Consider the following 23,962-nt stretch of genomic DNA (forward strand, 5'->3'; position numbering starts at 1 on the left):
GACAAATTAAACTTAAGCGAGATAATTAAAGTAAATGCAATCAGGTGAGGGCAGGAGGCAAGGCCCCGCGTGGCTAGGCCCCGCGTTGTAAAGTTGCAACCTGGACATCGATTCCCATGCTCGCTGCTACTCAACTGACATCCCTACGAGAGAGAGAGGCTCTACCTTGGTAAACAACAACCACCAAAACCACCACCACAACAACCACAATGAGAATTTCTCACCTCGGATTTCAGTGCAGGAAGCGATAGCTTCCTGTTTAGATCGTGACGTCACACGGTAGCAGGTGACGTGACGTCACGTCCGGAGAACGAGATACGTTCCTCCCACAATGAGCGGCTCCGTAACTAAATTAGAGAATGAATAAATTATGTTAATGTTACTCGTCCCATGTGTCGTGGGCAATGAACTCGTCGCAATTAACTCGCGAGGGCTTTAACGAGTACATTATGTTAATGAGCCGCCAGTGACTGGGCGTAGCTTTGCCCAAATAAGGATTGGCACTGGAACGCAATCGGCAGTGACCCAAGCGCAAAGTGACGTCACGCTCAAGAGCACAGTGGAATACTTTGGTGACATGACGTCACTAGCAAGGTACACCTCCCCCTGGCGTTTCACGCCGATGAAGTAATGCTGAGTGGTGACGTCACAGAGCGGGATTGGAGTTTAAGTTGATTTAGATTCATTTTCCATTGCTCCCTCCCTTGGGTGTGTGGGCTCAGCTACAACAACGTGGACATTATTGTGTATACACTGTGTGTGTGTACACTGTGTGTGTGTGTGTACACTGTGTGTGTACACTGTGTGTGTATACACTGTGTGTATACACTGTGTGTGTGTACACTGTGTGTGTACACTGTGTGTGTGTACACTGTGTGTGTGTACACTGTGTGTGTGTACACAGTGTGTGTACACTGTGTGTGTGTGTACACTGTGTGTGTACACTGTGTGTGTGTGTACACTGTGTGTGTACACAATGTGTGTGTATACACTGTGTGTGTACACTGTGTGTGTGTACACTGTGTGTATACACTGTGTGTGTATACACTGTGTGTGTATACACTGTGTGTACATTGTGTGTGTATACTGTGTGTGTACACAATGTGTCTGTGTGTACACTGTGTGTGTACGCAATGTGTCTGTGTGTACACTGTGTGTGTACGCAATGTGTCTGTGTGTACACTGTGTGTGTGTACACTGTGTGTGTGTACACTGTGTGTGTGTGTACACAATGTGTGTGTACACAATGTGTGTGTATACTGTGTGTGTGTACACAATGCGTGTGTGTGTACACTGTGTGTGTACACTCTGTGTACACTGTGTGTGTTTACACTGTGTGTGTACACTCTGTGTGTTTACACTGTGTGTGTGTGTTCACTGTGTCTGTGTACACTGTGTGTGTACACTGTGTGTGTTTATACTGTGTGTTTACACTGTGTGTGTACACTCTATGTGTGTGTACACTGTGTGTGTGTACACTGTGTCTGTGTACACTGTATGTGTGTGTACACTGTCTGTGTACGGTGTGTGCACACTGTGTGTACAGTGTGTGTGTGTACACTGTGTGTGTGTACACTGTGTCTGTGTACACTATGTGTGTTTACACTATGTGTTTGTGTACACTGTGTGTGTGTGTACACTGTGTGTGTACACTGTGTGTATGTGTGTACAGTGTGTGTACACTGTGTGTGTACACTCTGTGTGTGTACAATCTGTGTGTGTGTACACTGTGTGTGTGTTTACACTGTGTGTGTGTACAATGTGTGTGTGTGTACACTCTGTGTGTGTACAATCTGTGTGTGTGTACACTGTGTGTGTGTTTACACTGTGTGTGTGTACAATGTGTGTGTGTGTACACTGTGTGTGTTTACACTGTGTCTGTGTATACACACAGACACAACCTCTACCGTCAGCAGTGGATGGGTGTAGCGAGGTGCAATGCCCCCCCCCATCTCTGTGATTAAAACACACAAACACCACTAGCCTATAATAATGTGACCAAAAAGGACAAAGAGTACGTTTGACCTGTCAACTGATGTAAATTCCACATTTATATGGCGTAGCCCAGTCTCTCCATTGGATGACTCCTGTTAACCTCACACAGAGTAGTACTCAATTTATTGAGCTCTGATGCCCAAACTGTATTTTGAAATTGCAACCTTTAAAACTGCGAGACAAACGTTTTAACCACATCACTTTCCAGCCAGATATCTCTGCCCAAGTTGGAGCACTCTACCAATGAATCCAGTCATCTGAAATGAACGTTATTGTAACATGCATTCGGAATTCCTTTGGTCGCCAAAATGAGCCTCCGCACCTTGGCATGGATAGCGAGTCCTGCACTCACGTCAGAAGCAATAACGTCCAGCTATTTTATTTCAGCATGGCAAATTTTAAGCCACGTTGACTTGGGATAAACCTCCCCACGTACTTGGTCCGATTGAAACTGTAAAAATAAAATTGTACCCTTAGGGGTTAGCCTGAATTGAACCCATGAGATCGGATCCAAGCGTAATACATCAAAGCAGCACTCCCATCTCACTGGGTTTGTACGAAATATCTGTGCTATACACCATACTACTTTACAGTCATATACTACTATACTTTAGCTGGAATGTAGCATGTTTATGGTAGAGTGGATTATTTGTAAATTTTGATTGAAAATCCGAAGTGTCTTCAGTTATAAGACTCCGTCATTCTTCAAGCTGCATACCAATGTTGAACAAACATTTACATTGCTAAAGGACATTTGCAGATGATACATTATTAATGTTTGAGACAGAGGGACATGCCAATGCACGTGAATGTTTTTCAATAAAACATATCAAAACTATACAGTTGCAATGATATTAAAATTAAATCCAAGCAACATTACCATTTTCCCTGCTCCTTGAGTTTGTGCTCAATACTTTAACGTGTACAGGGCCATGGCGGTGTGGGGGCCGACGTCCACCCCACCGCCCTCGCTGGGCAGGTGGGGCGCGACTTCCGCCCCTTCCGCCGCCTCCTCCACCGCGTCGGTCGGCTCCCGCCGGGACCCCGCCAACCGAGCGATCGGGCCCCCCGCGCTAGCGCCCTCTCCGAGGGACAGACTCGTGCTGCTGGCTCACGGCCGCACGGAGTAAACCCACGCACCCCCGCGCGCACCGCGGCTATCGCTAATGCAGCGGACAGCGGCACGCTAGCGCCTACACCGGCGAGTGATTACCTCCACGAGCATCCGCACGCACCGCAGCCGTCGTTAACACGGGGCCTGAACGGTCTCGCACCTGCGGGCGATTATCTCAACGCGTGTCCGTGCACGCCGCGCGCCCACTACGGCTGACGCTGACGCAGCACGCGGCGGCCCACCCGTGTCCACGCCGACGGGCGATGATCTCAACGCGCGAGCTCCGGCCGCGGTTCCGCCCTCGCTCTCGCCGCGCATCCGCCCACGGAGCCACTCCGCACGGGAATCACACGCGCACCACACCGATGCTCTCTGCTAACTTTTATTCGTGGCGCAAATTCCCGCACCGCCCGAAGGGAATATTCTACGAGCCGACCCTAGGCCTACCGCTACCCAAGTCCGCAAATGCTCGCACGCCCCATCACGTACCTCGCGGCCGTGCTCACGGCGTCGCGCGGACGCCGTGAGAGTCGGAGGGACGAAGACGAAAGGGAACTTTGCCTATCGCCGCCTCGTAGTGGCGCTCGCCGGCGTCACACGGATTCCGCGATCGGCTTGAGACGGCGGGGAGCGTCGCGTGCGACTCGTCGCCGCCGACCCGGCGAACCTTCGCGCGCCCAAACAATTTGAAGCCAACTCAGGGGCGCCGCAATGTGACTTGCTCTGCGAGGGTCGGCCATTCTCCTGGCACCGGGAAACCGCGGGACTTCATCCCAGAGACCCTTCGGATGAAAACCCGTCGTGACGGGCAATCCCCCGCCAGGACGCTACATGTGCGCGCTGCAGGTGCGTGCTCGGTGTGGGGGGCCACGGGGGAGTCGAGGCGGCGGCAGAGTTGCTCCGAGACCGTGGCACCACAACGGATCGGGAATTGTGTTGAAATCCGGCTCACGCAAAAGCACAAAAGGGGCGACCCAACGGGACCCGAAATCAAATCGATTCGCCGAGTCGACAAATGTGCACATTGCCCCGGGGATGGCAACTGACAGTCGAGTACGGAAAATCGTGATGTGAACAGATTCTGTTTATGTGCGACACAACTTCACGCCACATGGTCCCACGGGGAAAGACGGTGGCATAAGTAAATACAAAAACGAACCAGTAAACCATTGGTGATTGAATTTAGATTTAAAGCTTTCGTGACTGCAGGGATTCATATTCTTGGTTCTTTCGGTAAAGTCACGTATAAGGAAAACAATAAAATAATAAAAATATAAAACAATAAAATTCTCACAACGTTTCGACTGCAACACAAGCAATCATCATCAGGTGTGAAAACCACAGCAAGAAAATTTGAAAAAAAAAGTTGGTAATGGATCAAAGCTATGAAGGTGATGATCCAGGAAAATTATATTATGATGCTGTGGGAAAAGGTAATAAGTTACTCTAAAGTGCCTGGCCATGGAAACGTTGGTAATGATTAGGAAAAAGTCTTAAATATGTTGACGTGTAAATCAGCAAATCAAATTAAATCCACAGAGGAGGGAAAGAAGGATCCCAAACATGCGACACTCAGAACCAAAAGTGGCAGAGACTCGGCCGAGAGAGTGGAGAGAGAGAGAGGAAGAGACTTTTCAGGACTTTATTTCCACTAAAAAATTTACAAAAAAACATTACAGGAAAAAAACACCTAAATGGAAAATCAATAAAACATCAAACTCTTAACAGCGGTATGTGCATGAAATACAAATGGCAGCGGGATAGAAGCTGTGGAAACGAGGCATGCACGGACATCTCCGTGTGCAGCAAAGTTGTTCAAGGGTTTTTGAATTTTATAAAGAATCAAATGTTTTGACATCAGAATGCGATGTGAACAATATATATTTTTCTCCCGTACAAAACGAAATGTCAAACACCTGAATTCGTTTTTTCTTCAAGGATTCTGTTGTCGTAGTTACGTATGCAGTCTGCAAGTTTTTTTAATGTGGGCACGTGCAAATATTGTCTGGGTACATGAAAATATTTCTTTGAAAATGTGTCCTAGACAATATATTTGTAAGTTAATAAAAGTAGAATTGAAACATTAGCACAATGTAGATTTGTATATTGTAGGGTAGAAATATATTTATCATAGCGATGATCTAACATTGGTTTAATACAATTTATATTTTTACTTAGAATACTTTAGCCATGCAATAGACTAAATATAATGCTTGTGTTTTAAAAGAAAAAAATATATTTACTAGGATTAAAGTTGCGCGAAAGATTTTCTAAAATCTGAGGCTTGGAGAATTGCATGCTGGGAATTAAATTGAGACAGAAAGGGGTTAATGCATGGCTTGCAGAGCAGTCGCACGTTACAGAGATCATTGACAAAACAGAATGCGATGTGAACAATATATATTTTTCTCCGCTACATTTTCAAAACGAAATGGCGTCGACATGTCAAACACCTGAATTAGTTTTTTTCTTCAAGGATTCTGTTGTCGGTTTTCATTAAAGTGCAATGACAGGGTGACACCTGCTGACATCACAGGGTGACACCTGCTGACATCACAGGGTGACACCTGCTGACATGACAGGGTAACACCTGCTGACATGACAGGGTGACACCTGCTGACATGACAAGGTGACATCTGCTGACATCACAAGGTGACACCTGCTGACATGACAGGGTGACACCTGCTGACATGACAGGGTGACACCTGCTGACATGACAGGGTGACACCCGCTGGCCTGGCAAGGGCTTCACGGGTACGGCCACGGAGGTAACAACCAATCAGGGAAGGAGGCGCATCTGGGGCAAAGGCAACAGGTGGGGCTAGCCGAGTTACTCCGGTAACCTTTGCGAAAGGTTCCACGAGAGGGCGTGGCCGGAGGCGGGGCCTAGCCACGCCTCTGGCCACATTCTCAGAGGATTTGCCTTGCTGAGGATGTTGTAGGCGAGCTGACATGCCACCTCCCGTGCTCCCTCCTCGCTGGAGCTCAGAAATTCGGGGAAGATGTCGGCGCCTTCTTCCACCCCGGGAATCGACACCTTATAGAGGAGGCCCACAGGTATCCCGGGCTCCGAGTGAGCGTGCAGCTCGAAGATTGGGTAGCTGATGCCGGCGGTCCGGCACAGCATCCGCAGCCGCACCTCCCACGACAGCATGGCCGCCTCCGGCAGCGCCTCGAGAGCTACGGGCATGGGCCGCAGGTGGAGAGGTACCCACCACAGCCACGTGCGTGCCCCCCAGCCCTCAAACAGGCTGTGTGCGGCTTTGCCGGTGCCCGTGCACTCCGGCTGCAGCAGGTCTGGCACGGCCGCCTCCATCTCCACCGCCGCGGCCGCAGCCACCCGTTCCGGGATGGCCCAGTCCACCTTGATGGTCCGGCCCCATAGCTGCAAGGTGATTCGAAGGAGCTTCTTCCGGGCCATGGCGGCCGCGCGATGGCTCCCGTACTCGACGAACGCGTAGCCTCGGTTGAGGGTTTTGTCCCAGCAACAGAAGCTCATCTTGACGTCCACCACGCCCTCCGTGGCACCGCTCATCGCCATCATCACCTCCGCTCGCTTCTTGTCCTTTGGCAGCCCCCCAATGAAGAGGCAGCGATTGTCCACGCTGATGCAGACTGCAATGCGGCGTCCGGGACGGATCTCTACCTTGTCGAGTTTCTTGACGGGATCCGTGGCTTGGGCGAGCGTCGTGTAGGTAGCGAACGCGTAGCCGCGGTTCTCTCCGCTATAATCCATCATGAGGTGGAGCTGGTAGAGCTTCCCCACCGTCTCCAGCACGGGCACCAGCTCATCCTCGTAGAGGTCGCGCGGGATCCTCCCCAGAAACACCTCGCAGCCACGGGCGGGAGGGGGCCCCCGCCAGTCGGGCGGCGGTCCGAACCTCCTCTGTCCGTTCTCCCGAACGATGTTGTACCCCGTGCGCAACATGAGGTCCAGCAGGACCTTCTTCATGCAGGCCATGCCGAGCACCGGTGGTTTGGCTGCTACGGTGGTGCTGGGGCAGCGCCTTGGGGCCCGGTGGAGCCCTTGACGCTCTGCGCGGTCGCCTCGTGCCGACAAAGCCACGGGGGGAATCAACCCCTGAAGAGCCAAATCCCCGGCAGGAACTCGCTCGGGCCCGAACCTACAGGGGATAGGAAGAGAGGGAGAGAGTGGAGACAGAGATGGATGGAGAGAGAGAGAGAGAGACGCGTTTAAGCAGAGCCACCTATATAGACTCATGATAAAGGTGTTTGGGTTAGATCGCGTTATTTATAAATGTGTCGTAACCCTCCACCACCCGACACGGCCAATCAGCAAAAAAAAGTGTCACGTTGACAAAAGACAAATAATTCACAATAAAACCATCTTTTTGGTTTAGATATGTGGATGACACTTTGGTTGTCTGGCCACATGGTAAAGATACGCTTAATGATTTTCTAAGTCATCTCAATGCACAAAACCCGGCCATCCAGTTCACCATGGAAATGGAGGTGAATAACACACTCCCATTCCTAGATATTTTGCTTGGACATGGCCTAAACGGTAAAATAACACACAGCGTTTACAGAAAGCAAACGCACACTGATGCCTATCTGAATGCAGATTCGCATCATTATCCAGCTCAGAAATCCTCTCTTATCAAGACGCTCATACATCGGGCTAAAACAGTGTCAGATGGTGAAGTCTAGTGAGAGAGATCAAACACGTTAAAGACGCACTACGACAGAATGGCTACAATAATGTTCAAATCAACAGAGCACTGAATGCCAAATCACGGTCGCAAAGCAATACTGCTGAAAGCGATCAGATTGTTAAAACAATAAAAATTCCATATATCTCAGGAGTAACTGACAAATTAGCTCGTGTTTTGCAAAAGCAAAACATTACAGTAAGATTTGGTACAGTACACAAAATTCAAAAACTAGTATCTTGCACTAAAGACGCATTACCTAAATTATCAACATAAGGTGTATATCGGATTGATTGTTTATGTGGCAGATGCTATATTAGACAGACGGGACGTAACATCAGCGTAAGACTAAAAGAACATCAAATAAATATTAAATTATCTCAAAAACAACTGTCGGCAGTGGCAGAACATGCTTGTCAACAAGGACACTCAATTGATTTTGATAACGTTGAAGTGTTGTGTAAAACTAATTATTACTGGCAAAGACTAATTAGAGAATCCATTGAAATTGAGAGGAATAAAAATAACTTTAATCGCTCTGACAGCTACAGGCTTAGTGCGGCCTGGAAGCGTATTATTAAATAATACATATTACAATTCCTTATAGGGGAAACACATACTAATTAACGGATTACTAACATAGCATATAATCACTAACTCATATTACAACTAATTACTAATCTACAACTCATTACTAATCATAACCATTGACTGATTACTAATCGATTACATAATTACAATACCCCCCTCCGCCTCTAATCACTGCACCTGATATGAGTTAAATGATGACGTCACCCTGCTGCCCTATATAAAACCGGGAGCAAGCGAGGGCTTTACCATTCTGGCGAATTGCCCGATGATGCTGGATGTATTTACGAGCGAAAAGTCACAGTACTACTCACACTGTAAATGTTGTGGATTCACTCTTCAACACACCGGTGGGTTTAAGTAGTGAACTATTTGTCTTTTGTCAACGTGACACTTTTTTTGCTGATTGGCCGTGTCGGGTGGTGGAGGGTTACGACACATTTATAAATAACGCGATCTAACCCAAAAACCTTTATTATGAATAATATTGGTCGCGAAAGCCTACGTGTTAAACTTTATAAACTCGAAAAATCCAATGAACTTAAAGAGAAACCCAAGAAACTGTGTCCTAACTTTTGGACTGCCTTGTATAATAATCATTACCCCTCACCCCCTGTACATCCCCCCCACCCTCCGCAGCACCCCTCCTCACTCATCCACTCACTCACCGAGTCGCTCACACATTCACCCAACCATTTACTCACCCACTCACTCAGCCACTCCCCAATCACTCACCTGCTGGCTCACCCACTCACTTGCTCACTTACTCGCCCACTCACTCAGCCACTCACCCACCCACACACTCACCCAACCACTCATACACTCACTCGTCCAGTCGCTCACATACTCATCTACACACACACCCACTCACTCACCCAGTCGCACACCCAGTTGCTCACTCACTCACACAGTCACCCACCCACTCATCCACCTACACACTCACCTAGTCGCTCACCCAGTCGCTCACACACTCACCTCACACACTCACTCACTCACCCACACACTCACTCACCCAGTCGCTCACACACTCACCACCCACTCACCCACCCACTCACCCAGTCGCCCACACACTCACCTCACACACTCACTCACTCACCCAGTTGCTCACCCAGTTGCTCATTCACTCACACAGTCACCCACCCACTGATCCAGCCACACACTCACCTAGTCGCTCACCCAGTCGCTCACACATTCACCTCACACACTCACTCACTCACCCACTCACCTACACACTCACCCAGTCGCCCACACACTCACCTCACACACTCACTCACCCACTCATTCACTCACTCACCCACCCACACACTCACTCACCCAGTCGCTCACACACTCACCACCCACTCACCCACCCACTCACCCGCTCGCTCACCCAGCCACTCACCCACTCACTCACCTGCTCGCTCACCCAGCCACTCACCCAGCCACACACAACAATCGCCACTAATTGGCGGTGACGTCACCACGACGCTTGTGCCAGGGTCACGTGGTTAGCGGTAATCAATTGAAGGTGGAGGGGTTAATTAATTGAAGGTGGAGAGGGGCTTAATTCATTAATTACTGCTAACCACGTGAGCCTGGCACATGCGTCGTGGTGACGTCACCGCCAATTAGTGGCGATTGTTGTGAGTGGCTGGGTGTGTGGGTGAGCGTGTAAGTGGGCCACTGGGTGATTGGGCGACTGGGTGAGTGGGTGGGTGAGTGGGTGGTGAGTGTCTGGATGAGTGTCTGGGTGAGTGGGTGGGCGACTGGGTGAGTGGGTGGATGTGTGAGTGTCTGGGTGAATGGGTGGGTGAGTGGATGTGTGAGTGGGTGGTGTCTGGGTGAGTGGGTGGGTGAGTGGGTGGGCGACTGGGTGAGTGGGTGGATGTGTGAGTGTCTGGGTGAGTGGGTGGGTGAGTGGGTAACCCCTCCACCTTCAATTAAGTAAATGAAGGTGGAGGGGTTACCAGCCCCTCCACCTTCAATTAATTAGCCGCTATGGTGGTCGCAAATGCCCTGAGAGAAGAGGCCGATTGGAATTGGCCCTCCACCCCACAGCACTGTCCACGACAACGTTGTCCGTCCGGCACCGCGGGGAGGTAGGGAGTTGTTTTTGTCAACAACAACAACAATCGCCATTCGCCACTAAGTGGCGGTGACGTCACCACGACGCTTGTGCCAGGCTAGGTGCACCTTGAGGCCACGTGAAGTGTCGAACGCCCGCTGGCAGGAGGTCACGGGGCAGGCCCAGTAGGTGTCACGGGTCGACTGACTGAGATGACTGAGATGACTGGCTGATGCACCACCTGTGCCCCCTACTGCGCCAAAGTCACCCACTCACCCAGACACTCACACCCACCCACACCCACTCACTCACCCAGACACTCACACACACACTCACACACTCACCCAGTCGCCCACACACTCACTCACACACCCAGTTGCTCACCCAGTTGCTCACTCACTCACACAGTCACACATACACCCACTCACCCAGTCGCTCACACACTCACCCACACACTACCCACTCACCCAGTCGCTCACTCACTCACTCACCCACACACTCACCCAGACACTCATACACTCACTCGTCCAGTCGCTCACATACTCATCTACACACTCACCCACCCACACACTCACCCAGTCGCTCACTCACACACCCATTCGCTCACACACACACCCACTCACTCTCCCATTTACACACACACTCACACATCCACTCACTCACACAGTTGCTCACTCACTCACACAGTCACCCACCCACTCATCCACCCACTCACTCACCTAGTCGCTCACCCAGTCGCTCACACACTCACCTCACACACTCACTCACTCACCCACCCACACACTCACTCACCCAGTCGCTCACACACTCACCCACACACTCACCACCCACTCACCCACCCACTCACCCAGTCGCCCACACGCTCACCCACCCACTCTCTCAGCCACTCACCCACTCACTCACCTGCTCGCTCACCCAGCCACTCACCCAGCCACTCACAACAACCGCCACTAATTGGTGGTGACGTCACCACGACGCTTGTGCTAGGGTCACGTGGTTAGCGGTAATTAATTGAAGGTGGAGATGGTTTAATTAATTAATGCTAACCACGTGAGCCTGGCACAAGCGTCGTGGTGACGTCACCGCCAATTAGTGGCGGTTGTTGTGAGTGGCTGGGTGAGTGGGCGGGTGGGTGAGTGGGTGAGTGGGTGGTGAGTGTCTGGGTGAGTGGGTGGGTCAGTGGGTGGGCGACTGGGTGAGTGTGTGTGTGTGGGCGGGTGGTTGGGTGGGTGAGTGGGCGACTGTGTGAGTGGGTGGGTGAGTGAGTGGGTGGTGAGTGTCTGGGTGAGTGGGTGGGCGACTGGGTGAGTGGGTGGATGTGTGAGTGTCTGGGTGAGTGTGTGGGTGAGTGTGTGGGTGAGTGGGTGGGTGAGTGGGTAACCCCTCCACCTTCAATTAATTAGCCGCTATGGTGGTCGCAAATGCCCTGAGAGTAGAGGCCGATTGGAATTGGCCCTCCACCCCACAGCACTGTCCACGACAACGTTGCCCGTCCAGCACCACGTGGAGGTAGGGAGTTGTTTTTGCCAACAACAACAACCACCATTCGCCACTAAGTGGCGGTGACGTCACCATGACGCTTGTGCCAGGCTAGGTGCACCTTGAGGCCACGTGAAGTGTCGAACGCCCACTGGCAGGAGGTCACGGGGCAGACCTAGGTGCATCGGGTCTACTGACTGAGATGACTGGCTGATGCACCACATGTGCCCCCTACTATGGCAACTTGTTGTGCTTTAGCCACCTGGCGCTCCGCTCGTTGTTCTGAGCGTCGCTCCTCCGCCCTCCGTTGTTGTTGGAGGGCGACTATCTCCAAGTGCCCAGTAACGTCCTTCACGAGCCTCCTCCACAGAGGCCGATCTTGACACCGCTGGTACGAGTCAACGTCAAGTCCACTCAGCTCCACGTCCTCCTGTACCACATCACTCCATCTCCTCTCTAGCCCTTGCCGCGCCCGTTTAGCCCCCTCGATCCGGCCGGACAAAATCTGTTTCGGCATGCGGTGGCTGGGCATGCGGGCTACATGACCCAGCCAACGCAGCCTTGCCTGCCGGAGGAGCTCACCGTTGGGACCGTGCCCAGATCTTTCAAGGATTTGTGAGCTCCTCACACAATCCAGCCTGGTTAAACCCAGGATGGATTGTAGGCGGGCCAGCCTAAATGTTTCTAACCGGCGAAGATGTTCCATTAGGGGGTCCACGTTTCGCAAGCGTAGAGAAGGGAGGGAATGACCGTGGCCGAGATCTGAAGCTTAGTGCCGAGCGACAGATCAGGTAGCTTCCACACAGCGTTACGCAACCGATGAAAAGATATTGGCGCTCGACTGATTCGGAGTGAGACCTCTGCTGTTAAACTGGAGCCGCTCATAAGCACACTGCCCAGGTATGGGAAACTCTCCACTCTCTCCACAAATGCCCCATCACCGATTGGGAGTTGTGGGGGTGGAGTGTCCGATGGTACAAAATACCCAGGCAGGTGCTTAGTTTTGGTGAGGCTGATGGTAAGGCCCCATCTCGTAGTGGCACGCTCCAGTCTCAGCAGCAGCGTCTCCAACTCCTCCACTGCATGAGCAGAGTCACACACACACAGACACACAGACAGACACACAGACAGACACACACACAGACACACACACAGACACACACAGACACACAGACACACCCACACACAGACACACACACAGACACACACAGACACACACACCCACACAGACACACACTCACACACACACAGACACACACACATCCACACAGACACACACACCCACACACACACCCACACACACACAGACACACCCACACCCACAGACACACAGACACACATACACCCACACACACCCACACAGACACACACACACACACCTACACACACACCTACCCACACACCCACCCACCCACACACCCACACACACACACCCACACACACACCCACACTGACACACACACACCCACATACACATCCACACACACACACAGAGACACTTACACAGACACACACACACCTACACACAGACACACAAAAACCTACACACACACCCACACACACACCCACATCCACACAACAACAACAACCGCCATTCACCACTAAGTGGCGGTGACGTCACCACGACGCTTGTGCCAGGCTATGTGCACCCTGAGGCCACGTGAAGTGTCGATCCACACACACCCACAGACACCCACACACACACATACACCTACCCACACACCCACACACACACACACCCACACACACACCCACACAGACAGACACACCCACCCACACACCCACACACAGAGAAAAAGACAAAGATCCCCCATATAGCCTTAACAGACTGTAGGGGCAAGTGCTGCTAGCGAGTAGCACCTGTAAAGGCTGGAACAGTACACGAGGGGTTGGGTGTCCAGCACCACGCCCGACCACCTTTGTCTCCCCCGTGGCGATGTTTACACACCGCACCAGGTACTAATTTGAGGCTGAGTCGACCTAGGGGAGGCCCGGGACCGGTTCAGATAATCGTCACTGGTGTTGGCCGTGAGCGGGATTCGAACTTGGGTCGCCGGGTTCGTAGCGCAGCGTAGCGCTAACCACTACACCACCGCTCCCCACTTTGACACACACACACAGATAGACACACACGGACACACACAGACACGGACACACACACAGACACACACACAGACACACACACGGACACACAGACACACACACACAGACACAGACACACACACGGACACACACAGACACACACAGACACACACACAGACACACACACACAGATAGACACACACGGACACACACAGACACGGACACACACACAGACACACACACAGACACACACACGGATACACACACATGGATACACACACACACATAGACACACACACGGACACAGACACACACACGGACACAATGTATAAACCTCCACCCACTCGTGCGAGTGATGAATATAATAGATAAGTGCCAATGATGCATTGTAAACACGCGTCCACGTCACGTGCTCTCGCAATTAACTCATTAACCCGATTGGCAATCATTGACATCCACGCGCGTGGCTTCCCAGCGTCACGTGGCCGTCAAGGCATCGGCCAATCAATTATGCAAATTAGTGTCGCAATCCCACTGATTGATGAATCAAGGCGGGCAGGCTGAAGGAGGAGTGAGCCTAGTGAATAGTGAATTGTTCACTCGGTGTGTGTGTGGAGCGGTGGCTACCGCCGGCGCTGTGGAGGGCTTGTTAATGATCGTTCACTGGACTCGACATTGGTGGTGGTGGTGATGTTGTAAGGAGTTGGGGCACAAAGTGAACCTTCACCTGGCCAGCAGGACGGTCTGTTGTCTCGAGTTTACGACGTTTGTTATTCGAGCTACAAATAGCTGAGTGGGGGGTGGGGTGTGGACGCGTGACAGACCCCCAACTCTGTGCGTTCTCTACCGTAGTCTCCAGATTCATAGACGCACTTTCTGGAGAATGTGATCATTCTTAATTTCAACAACAACAACAAACACCGCGTTAAGCAGTAGTGGTAGTAATAATGCTGTAGCTCTTGGGTTACGTTATGCATTTCGTACAATGCCGAGCCGTTAGGATGTTTTGCGATGACCATAATATTAATGACTTAAAGCTTTCGTGACTGCAGGAATCACATCTATGTTTCCTGCCTCAGCAGCTCTCCCGCTATATGATATTGTTATTATTTTTATATATATTTTTTCTATCTACGTGGCTTTACAGAAAGAACCAAAGAATATAATAATCATGTTTGTCAATCATCATCATCGTCACCAGCTGCGATAGCATTAAGTGGCATCATCAGTTGAATCATCATCATCAGCAGCATCATCATCGGCCCTCGACAGCAGCAGCATCATCACAGCCCTTGTCGCTATCTGACAGCATCATCATCACTGCCCTTGTCGCTATCTGACAGCATCATCATCACTGCCCTTGTCGCTATCTGACAGCAGCATCATCACTGCCCTTGTCGCTATCTGACATCATCATCATCACTGCCCTTGTCGCTATCTGACAGCATCATCATCACTGCCCTTGTCGCTATCTGACAACATCATCATCACTGCCCTTGTCGCTATCTGACAGCATCATCATCATCACTGCCCTTGTCGCTATCTGACAGCATCATCATCGGCAACAGAGGCAGCAGCAGCGTCACGACCGCCATGCAGTGCAGCGCTGCCAGCGAGACTCTTCCCAACTCCAACTCCTTAGCAGGAGGAGAAGGAGGAGAGGCCGCAGCCGCGAGCACCATGTGGCCACTCGCAGGCGCTGCGTCACGTGGTGTCGGCACCGGGCTAGTCTCACAATCGCAGGGTTACCTGCACGTACCTCCAGGTGTGCCTCGGACAGGTGTGTCTGTGTATCGGCCAGGTGTAGATAAGTACCAGCCAGGTGTGTCTGTGTATCAGCCAGGTGTACCTGTGTACCAGCCAGGTGTGTCTGTGTATCAGCCAGGTGTGTCTGTTTATCAGCCAGGTGTGCCTGTGTATCAGCCAGGTGTGTCTGTGTATCGGCCAGGTGTGTCTGTGTATCGGCCAGGCATGACTGAGTGCCAGCCAGGTGTGTCTGTGTATCAGCCAGGTGTGGCTGAGTGCCAGCCAGGCTCTCAGAAGGGCTACGCTTGTTGGGGGTTCGCGACGGGCGTGCGGCCGGTGTCGACGCCGGCGTGGGCAACGGGCGAGTGGCAGGTAGGGCGGCTTATTCCACGTGCTAGCGGCGGTGATGGCAGTGGTGGTATTGATTACGGTGGCAGTGGTGGTTATGACATTGGTGGTGATGGTAGTGGTGGTATTGATGGTGGTGGTGGTGTTGGTAGTGCTGGTTGTAATATTGATGGTGGCAATGGTGGTGATGGTAGTAGTGGTATTGATGATGGTGGTGGTGGTAGTGTTGGTAGTGGTGGTTGTAATATTGATGGTGGCAATGGTGGTGGTATTGACGGTAGTGTTGGTAGTGATAGTGCTGGTTGTAATATTGATGGTGGCAATGGTGGCGATGGTAGTAGTGGTAGTGACGGTGGTGTTGGTCGTGGTAGTGCTGGTTGTAATATTGATTGTGGCATTGGTGGTGATGGTAGTAGTGGTATTGACGGTGGTGTTGGTCGTGGTAGTGCTGGTTGTAATATTGACGGTGGCGATGGTGGTGATGGTAGTAGTGGTAGTGACGGTGGTGTTGGTAGTGATAGTGCTGGTTGTAATATAGATGGTGGCAATGGTGGCGATGGTAGTAGTGGTAGTGACGGTGGTGTTGGTCGTGGTAGTGCTGGTTGTAATATTGATGGTGGCAATGGTGGTGATGGTAGTGGTGGTATTGACGGTGGTGTTGGTAGTGATAGTGCTGATTGTAATATTGATGGTGGCGATGGTGGCGATGGTAGTAGCGGTAGTGACGGCGATGGTGGTGGTGGTAGCAGTGGGGTGTTATTGTGGCACGGCGTGAAAGCCCTCGGCGCTGCTGCCGCTGCTGCCGCTGTGAGCCAGGCCGGCACCAGGCGCGCCCCGCCGGCACCCCCGGCCGGGGTGATCTGCTGCGTGGCGGCGCGCGACGCCTCGCACGGCCGTGCCATCCCACAACGCTCACAGGTAACGGAGCTCCCTCACACCCCCCCTCCCCCCCGCGATGTCGCGAACGTCAACACACATTGCACAGTAGGTCCTCATTAAGACCACACATTTATTTCACCGATCTGTAGTGCAAACGAATGAATGCATGTGTGTGTGTGTATGCATCTTCATTCGCGTGCGCCTATCTCCGACATTTCAGGAGATTAATTCCCGCCGCCTTTCCAGTCCTGCCAGGGTCGATAAAATAACGACCACTTTGTTGGGGGGGGGGGGGGGGGAGTTGAAAGGGATCGGCCCCGCCAGAGGAATATGGAATTTCCACCATCGGCTCAGGGCTGTGAAACCGGACACGAGCACCGCCGCTCACCTGAGCGGCAAATCACTTTGACCTCGACTTGACCTTCAGCAGAAACAAAATCACGTGCCTTGTGAACGCCTCTGATGCACCACAGTGCCTTGTGAATGCCTCTGATGTGCCACGTGCCTTGTGAACGCCTCTGATGCACCACAGTGCCTTGTGAATGCCTCTGATGTGCCACGTGCCTTGTGAACGCGTCTGATGCACTACAGTGCCTTGTGAACGTCTCTGATGCACCACAGTGCCTTGTGAACGCCTCTGATGCACGTGACGTGCCTTGTGAACGCTTCTGATGCACCACAGTGCCTTGTGAACGCCTCTGATGTGCCACAGTGCCTTGTGAACGCCTCTGATGCACGTGTGTGCCTTGTGAATGCCTCTGATGCACCACGGTGCCTTGTGAACGCGTCTGATGCACCACAGTGCCTTGTGAACGCCTCTGATGCACCACAGTGCCTTGTGAACGCCTCTGATGCACGTGACGTGCCTTGCCTTGTGAACGCCTCTGACGCACCACAGTGCCTTGTGAACGCCTCTGATGGACCACGGTGCCTTGTGAACGCCTCTGATGCACCACAGTGCCTTGTGAACGTCTCTGATGCACCACAGTGCCTTGTGAACGCCTCTGATGCACCACGGTGCCTTGTGAACGCCTCTGATGCGTCACGTGCCTTGTGAACGCCTCTGATGTACCACAGTGCCTTGTGAACGCCTCTGATGCACCACAGTGCCTTGTGAACGCCTCTGATGCACCACAGTGCCTTGTAAACTCCTCTGATGCACCACAGAGCCTTGTGAACGCCTCTGATGCACCACGGTGCCTTGTGAACGTCTCTGATGCACCACGGTGCCTTGTGAACGCCTCTGATGCACCACAGTGCCTTGTGAACGTCTCTGATGCGCCACAGTGCCTTGTGAACGCCTCTGATGAACCACGGTGCCTTGAGAACGTCTCTGATGCACCACGGTGCCTTGTGAACGTCTCTGATGTACCACAGTGCCTTGCGAACGCCTCTGATGCACGTGACGTGCCTTGTGAACGCCTCTGATGCACGTGACGTGCCTTATGAACGCCTCTGATGCACCACAGTGCCTTGTGAACGTCTCTGATGCACCACAGTGCCTTGTGAACGTCTCTGATGTACCACGGTGCCTTGCGAACGCCTCTGATGCACGTGACGTGCCTTGTGAACGCCTCTGATGCACGTGACATGCCTTATGAACGCCTCTGATGCACCACAGTGCCTTGTGAACGTCTCTGATGCACCACAGTGCCTTGTGAACGTCTCTGATGCACGTGACGTGCCTTGTGAACGCCTCTGATGCACGTGACGTACCTTGTGAACGCCTCTGATGCACGTGACGTGCCTTGTGAACGCCTCTGATGCACCACAGTGCCTTGTGACCGCCTCTGATGCACCACAGTGCCTTGTGAACGCCTCTGATGCACCACAGTGCCTTGTGAACGCCTCTGATGCACCACAGTGCCTTGTGAACGCCTCTGATGCACCACGGTGCCTTGTGAACGTCTCTGATGCACCACGGTGCCTTGTGAACGTCTCTGATGCACCACGGTGCCTTGTGAACGCCTCTGATGCACGTGACGTGCCTTGTGAACGCCTCTAATGCACGTGACGTGCCTTGTGAACGTCTCTGATGCACCACAGTGCCTTGTGAACGTCTCTGATGCACCACAGTGTCTTTTGAACGTCTCTGATGCACGTGACGTGCCTTGTGAACGCCTCTGATGCACGTGATGTGCCTTGTGAACGTCTCTGATGCACCACAGTGCCTTGTGAACGTCTCTGATGCACCACAGTGCCTTGTGAACGCCTCTGATGCACGTGACATGCCTTGTGAACGTCTCTGATGCACCACAGTGCCTTGTGAACGCCTCTGATGCACGTGACGTGCCTTGTGAACGCCTCTGATGCACCACAGTGCCTTGTGACCGCCTCTGATGCACCACAGTGCCTTATGAAAGCCTCTAATGCACCACAGTGCCTTGTGAACGTCTCTGATGCACCATAGAGCCCCGTCGCCCCCTGCCCCACGGAGCGGCTGCACGCCGGCTCCCGGGGGTCACGTGACCTGTGGGGCTCCGTGATCCCTCTGGGACCCGTGGCCTCCGCGGACCCGGCGAGACTCCGGCAGTGGCCTTCGGGACCCGCGGGGCCTTCGGAGCCGGGCCGACCCCCGGGGCACCCCTGGCCTGGCCAGCCGGTGAGGGGCGGTGTTGACTGTGTTGTCTTCACTGTGTTGTGTTCACTGTGTTGTGTTCGATGTGTTGTGTTCGCTGTGTTGGCTGTGTTCGCTGTGTTGTGTTGGCTGTGTTGTGTTCGCTGTGATGTGTTCGCTGTGTTGTGTTGGGTGTGTTGTGTTGGCTGTGCTGTGTTGGCTGTGTTGTGTGTGTTTGTTGTGTTCGCTGTGCTGTGTTCGCTGTGCTGTGTTCACTGTGTTGTGTTGGCTGTGTTGTGTTCACTGTGTTGTGTTCGCTGTGTTGTGTTCGCTGTGTTGTGTTGGCTGTGTTGTGTTTGCTGTGCTGTGTTCACTGTTTTGTGTTGGCTGTGTTGTGTTGGCTGTGCTGTGTTCGCTGTGTTGTGTTCGCTGTGCTGTGTTCGCTGTGTTGTGTTGGCTGTGTTGTGTTCGCTGTGTTGTGTTCACTGTGTTGTGTTGGCTGTGTTGTGTTTGTTGTGTTGGCTGTGTTGTGTTTGTTGTGTTCGCTGTGTTGTGTTGGCTGTGCTGTGTTGGCTGTGTTGTGTTGGCTGTGTTGTGTTTGTTGTGTTCGCTGTGTTGTCTTCGCTGTGCTGTGTTCACTGTGTTGTGTTGGCTGTGTTGTGTTCACTGTGTTGTGTTGACTGTGTTGTGTTCGCTGTGTTGTGTTCGCTGTGTTGTGTTCGCTGTGTTGTGTTCGCTGTGTTGTGTTGGCTGTGTTGTGTTTGCTGTGTTCACTGTGTTGTGTTCGCTGTGTTGTGTTGGCTGTGTTGTGTTGGCTGTGCTGTGTTCGCTGTGTTGTGTTCGCTGTGTTGTGTTGGCTGTGTTGTGTTCACTGTGTTCGCTGTGTTGTGTTCACTGTGTTGTGTTGGCTGTGTTGTGTTCACTGTGTTGGCTGTGCTGCGTTCACTGTGTTGTGTTGGCTGTGTTGTGTTCGCTGTGCTGTGTTCGCTGTGTTGTGTTCACTGTGTTGTGTTCGCTGTGCTGTGTTCGCTGTGTTGTGTTCACTGTGTTGTGTTGGCTGTGTTGTGTTGGCTGTGTTGTGTTCGCTGTGCTGTGTTCGCTGTGTTGTGTTCACTGTGCTGTGTTGGCTGTGTTGTGTTCGCTGTGTTGTGTTGGCTGTGTTTGCTGTGTTGTGCTGTTTTGGCTGTGTTGTGTTCGCTGTATTCGCTGTGCTGTGTTGGCTGTGTTGTGTTCACTGTGTTGGCTGTGTTGTGCTGTGTTGGCTGTGTTGTGTTCGCTGTGTTCGCTGTGTTTGCTGTGTTGGCTGTGCTGTGTTCGCTGTGTTGTGTTCGCTGTGCTGTGTTCGCTGTGTTCGCTGTGTTGTGTTCGCTGTGTTCGCTGTGCTGTGTTGGCTGTGCTGTGTTGGCTGTGTTGTGTTCACTGTGTTGTGTTAGCTGTGTTGTGTTGGCTGTGTTGTGTTCGCTGTGTTGTGTTGGCTGTGTTCGCTGTGTTGTGCTGTTTTGGCTGTGTTGTGTTCGCTGTATTCGCTGTGCTGTGTTGGCTGTGTTGTGTTCGCTGTGTTGGCTGTGTTGTGCTGTGTTGGCTGTGTTGTGTTCGCTGTATTCGCTGTGCTGTGTTGGCTGTGTTGTGTTCGCTGTGTTGGCTGTGTTGTGCTGTGTTGGCTGTGTTGTGTTCGCTGTGTTCGCTGTGTTTGCTGTGTTGGCTGTGCTGTGTTCGCTGTGTTGTGTTCGCTGTGTTGGCTGTGTTGGCTGTGCTGTGTTGGCTGTGTTGTGTTGTGTTGGCTGTGTTGTGTTCGCCGTGCTGTGTTGGCTGTGCTGTGTTGGCTGTGCTGTGTTCGCTGTGTTGTGTTCGCTGTGTTGTGTTCGCTGTGTTGTTTTGGCTGTGTTGTGTTCACTGTGTTCGCTGTGTTGTGTTCACTGTGTTGTGTTGGCTGTGTTGTGTTCGCTGTGCTGTGTTCGCTGTGTTGTGTTCACTGTGTTGTGTTCGCTGTGCTGTGTTCGCTGTGTTGTGTTCACTGTGTTGTGTTGGCTGTGTTGTGTTGGCTGTGTTGTGTTCGCTGTGCTGTGTTCGCTGTGTTGTGTTCACTGTGCTGTGTTGGCTGTGTTGTGTTCGCTGTGCTGTGTTCGCTGGGTTGTGTTCACTGTGTTGTGTTGGCTGTGTTGTGTTGGCTGTGTTGTGTTCGCTGTGTTGTGTTGGCTGTGTTCGCTGTGTTCGCTGTGTTTGCTGTGTTGGCTGTGCTGTGTTCGCTGTGTTGTGTTCGCTGTGTTCGCTGTGTTGGCTGTGTTGGCTGTGCTGTGTTGGCTGTGTTGTGTTGTGTTGGCTGTGTTGTGTTCGCCGTGCTGTGTTGGCTGTGCTGTGTTGGCTGTGCTGTGTTCGCTGTGTTGTGTTCGCTGTGTTGTGTTCGCTGTGTTGTTTTGGCTGTGTTGTGTTCACTGTGTTCGCTGTGTTGTGTTCACTGTGTTGTGTTGGCTGTGTTGTGTTCGCTGTGCTGTGTTCGCTGTGTTGTGTTCACTGTGTTGTGTTCGCTGTGCTGTGTTCGCTGTGTTGTGTTCACTGTGTTGTGTTGGCTGTGTTGTGTTGGCTGTGTTGTGTTCGCTGTGCTGTGTTCGCTGTGTTGTGTTCACTGTGCTGTGTTGGCTGTGTTGTGTTCGCTGTGCTGTGTTCGCTGGGTTGTGTTCACTGTGTTGTGTTGGCTGTGTTGTGTTGGCTGTGTTATGTTCGCCGTGCTGTGTTGGCTGTGCTGTGTTGGCTGTGCTGTGTTCGCTGTGTTGTGTTTGCTGTGTTGTGTTCGCTGTGTTGTTTTGGCTGTGTTGTGTTCACTGTGTTCGCTGTGTTGTGTTCACTGTGTTGTGTTGGCTGTGTTGTGTTCGCTGTGCTGTGTTCGCTGTGTTGTGTTCACTGTGTTGTGTTCGCTGTGCTGTGTTCGCTGTGTTGTGTTCACTGTGTTGTGTTGGCTGTGTTGTGTTGGCTGTGTTGTGTTCGCTGTGCTGTGTTCGCTGTGTTGTGTTCACTGTGCTGTGTTGGCTGTGTTGTGTTCGCTGTGCTGTGTTCGCTGGGTTGTGTTCACTGTGTTGTGTTGGCTGTGTTGTGTTGGCTGTGTTGTGTTCGCTGTGTTGTGTTGGCTGTGTTCGCTGTGTTGTGCTGTTTTGGCTGTGTTGTGTTCGCTGTATTCGCTGTGCTGTGTTGGCTGTGTTGTGTTCGCTGTGTTGGCTGTGTTGTGCTGTGTTGGCTGTGTTGTGTTCGCTGTGTTTGCTGTGTTGGCTGTGCTGTGTTCGCTGTGTTGTGTTCGCTGTGCTGTGTTCGCTGTGTTTGCTGTGTTCGCTGCGCTGTGTTGGCTGTGCTGTGTTGGCTGTGTTGTGTTCACTGTGTTGTGTTAGCTGTGTTGTGTTGGCTGTGTTGTGTTCGCTGTGATGTGTTGGCTGTGTTCGCTGTGTTGTGCTGTTTTGGCTGTGTTGTGTTCGCTGTATTCGCTGTGCTGTGTTGGCTGTGTTGTGTTCACTGTGTTGGCTGTGTTGTGCTGTGTTGGCTGTGTTGTGTTCTCTGTATTCGCTGTGCTGTGTTGGCTGTGTTGTGTTCACTGTGTTGGCTGTGTTGTGCTGTGTTGGCTGTGTTGTGTTCGCTGTGTTCGCTGTGTTTGCTGTGTTGGCTGTGCTGTGTTCGCTGTGTTGTGTTCACTGTGTTCGCTGTGTTGGCTGTGTTGGCTGTGCTGTGTTGGCTGTGTTGTGTTGTGTTGGCTGTGTTGTGTTCGCCGTGCTGTGTTGGCTGTGCTGTGTTGGCTGTGCTGTGTTCGCTGTGTTGTGTTCGCTGTGTTGTGTTCACTGTGTTCGCTGTGTTTGCTGTGTTGGCTGTGTTGTGTTCGCTGTGTTGTGTTCGCCGTGCTGTGTTGGCTGTGCTGTGTTCGCTGTGTTGTGTTCGCTGTGTTGTGTTCACTGTGTTCACTGTGTTGGGTGTGTTCGCTGTGTTGTGTTTGCTGTGTTCGCTGTGCTGTGTTCACTGTGTTGGCTGTGTTGTGTTTGCTGTTTGCCACGAGGGTGACCGCGGTTTGTCAGTGACTCGCAGTCTCTGTTGCGGTCTCTGTGGTGCGGCAGTCGAAGCCCAACGGGGCAGGTCGCGTGCGGCGGGCCGAGGCGTGGGGGTGGCCGCCGCCTCTCCCCGAGTCGTCTTGGCCAGCGTGGAAGAGCAGGCCGACGAATTTACCCCCCCCCCCCCCCCCCCCATCGAGAGGGGTCGCTCGCTCTCGCCCTGCGCTTCTCTTTCCGCAGCGCCGAGCACCGGGCCACCGGGGGGGAGGCCCGGCGCCGCCACCCCGGTTGTTCCGCACCCCGGCACCGGAGCTCTTCTCTGCCGTGCAGCGCGGCGAGACGACTCCCAGCCAAGTCTCATCGATATCGTCCTCCTGCAGCACCACTACCACCAGCAGCAGCAGCAGCAGGTCCACTACCACCAGCAGCAGCAGC

At 52.4% G+C, this 23,962-nt stretch overlaps 2 protein-coding genes across 2 annotated transcripts in view; both read left to right on the forward strand.

Annotated features, from left to right (window-relative positions):
* The window catches only part of LOC142913467 (uncharacterized), a 59,071-nt gene extending 44,521 nt beyond the window's left edge, over positions 1-14,550 (forward strand). Inside the window, exon 3 of the mRNA XM_076061000.1 lies at positions 14,527-14,550. Within this exon, the coding sequence (XP_075917115.1) occupies positions 14,527-14,550 (24 nt within the window). The remainder of the gene's footprint in view (positions 1-14,526) is intronic.
* Positions 14,551-14,594: 44 nt separating this feature from the next.
* On the forward strand, positions 14,595-23,557 carry LOC142913468 (uncharacterized). The gene is made up of 3 exons (XM_076061001.1): positions 14,595-16,987; positions 19,359-20,380; positions 23,536-23,557. The coding sequence occupies exons 1-3, from the start codon at positions 15,569-15,571 to the stop codon at positions 23,555-23,557; spliced, it is 2,463 nt and encodes an 820-aa protein (XP_075917116.1). The 5' UTR covers positions 14,595-15,568.
* The last annotated feature ends 405 nt before the right edge of the window (positions 23,558-23,962 follow it).

The sequence above is a fragment of the Petromyzon marinus genome, unplaced genomic scaffold (genome assembly GCF_048934315.1).
Source record: "Petromyzon marinus isolate PM22_M1 ecotype Great Lakes invasive population unplaced genomic scaffold, UKy_Petmar_22M1.pri1.0 PM_G_Scaffold_26, whole genome shotgun sequence".
In the NCBI taxonomy this organism is placed as follows: Eukaryota; Metazoa; Chordata; class Hyperoartia; order Petromyzontiformes; family Petromyzontidae; genus Petromyzon; species Petromyzon marinus.

Excerpts from the sequence above, each read along its gene's own strand:
- LOC142913468 (XM_076061001.1), top strand. The coding sequence starts at position 15,569 with ATGCAGTGCAGCGCTGCCAGCGAGACTCTTCCCAACTCCAACTCCTTA. Across the intron at positions 16,988-19,358 it reads CCATCCCACAACGCTCACAG|AGCCCCGTCGCCCCCTGCCC; the intron begins GTAACGGAGCTC and ends GATGCACCATAG. Across the intron at positions 20,381-23,535 it reads GGCTGTGTTGTGTTCACTGT|GGTGACCGCGGTTTGTCAGT; the intron begins GTTCGCTGTGTT and ends GTTTGCCACGAG.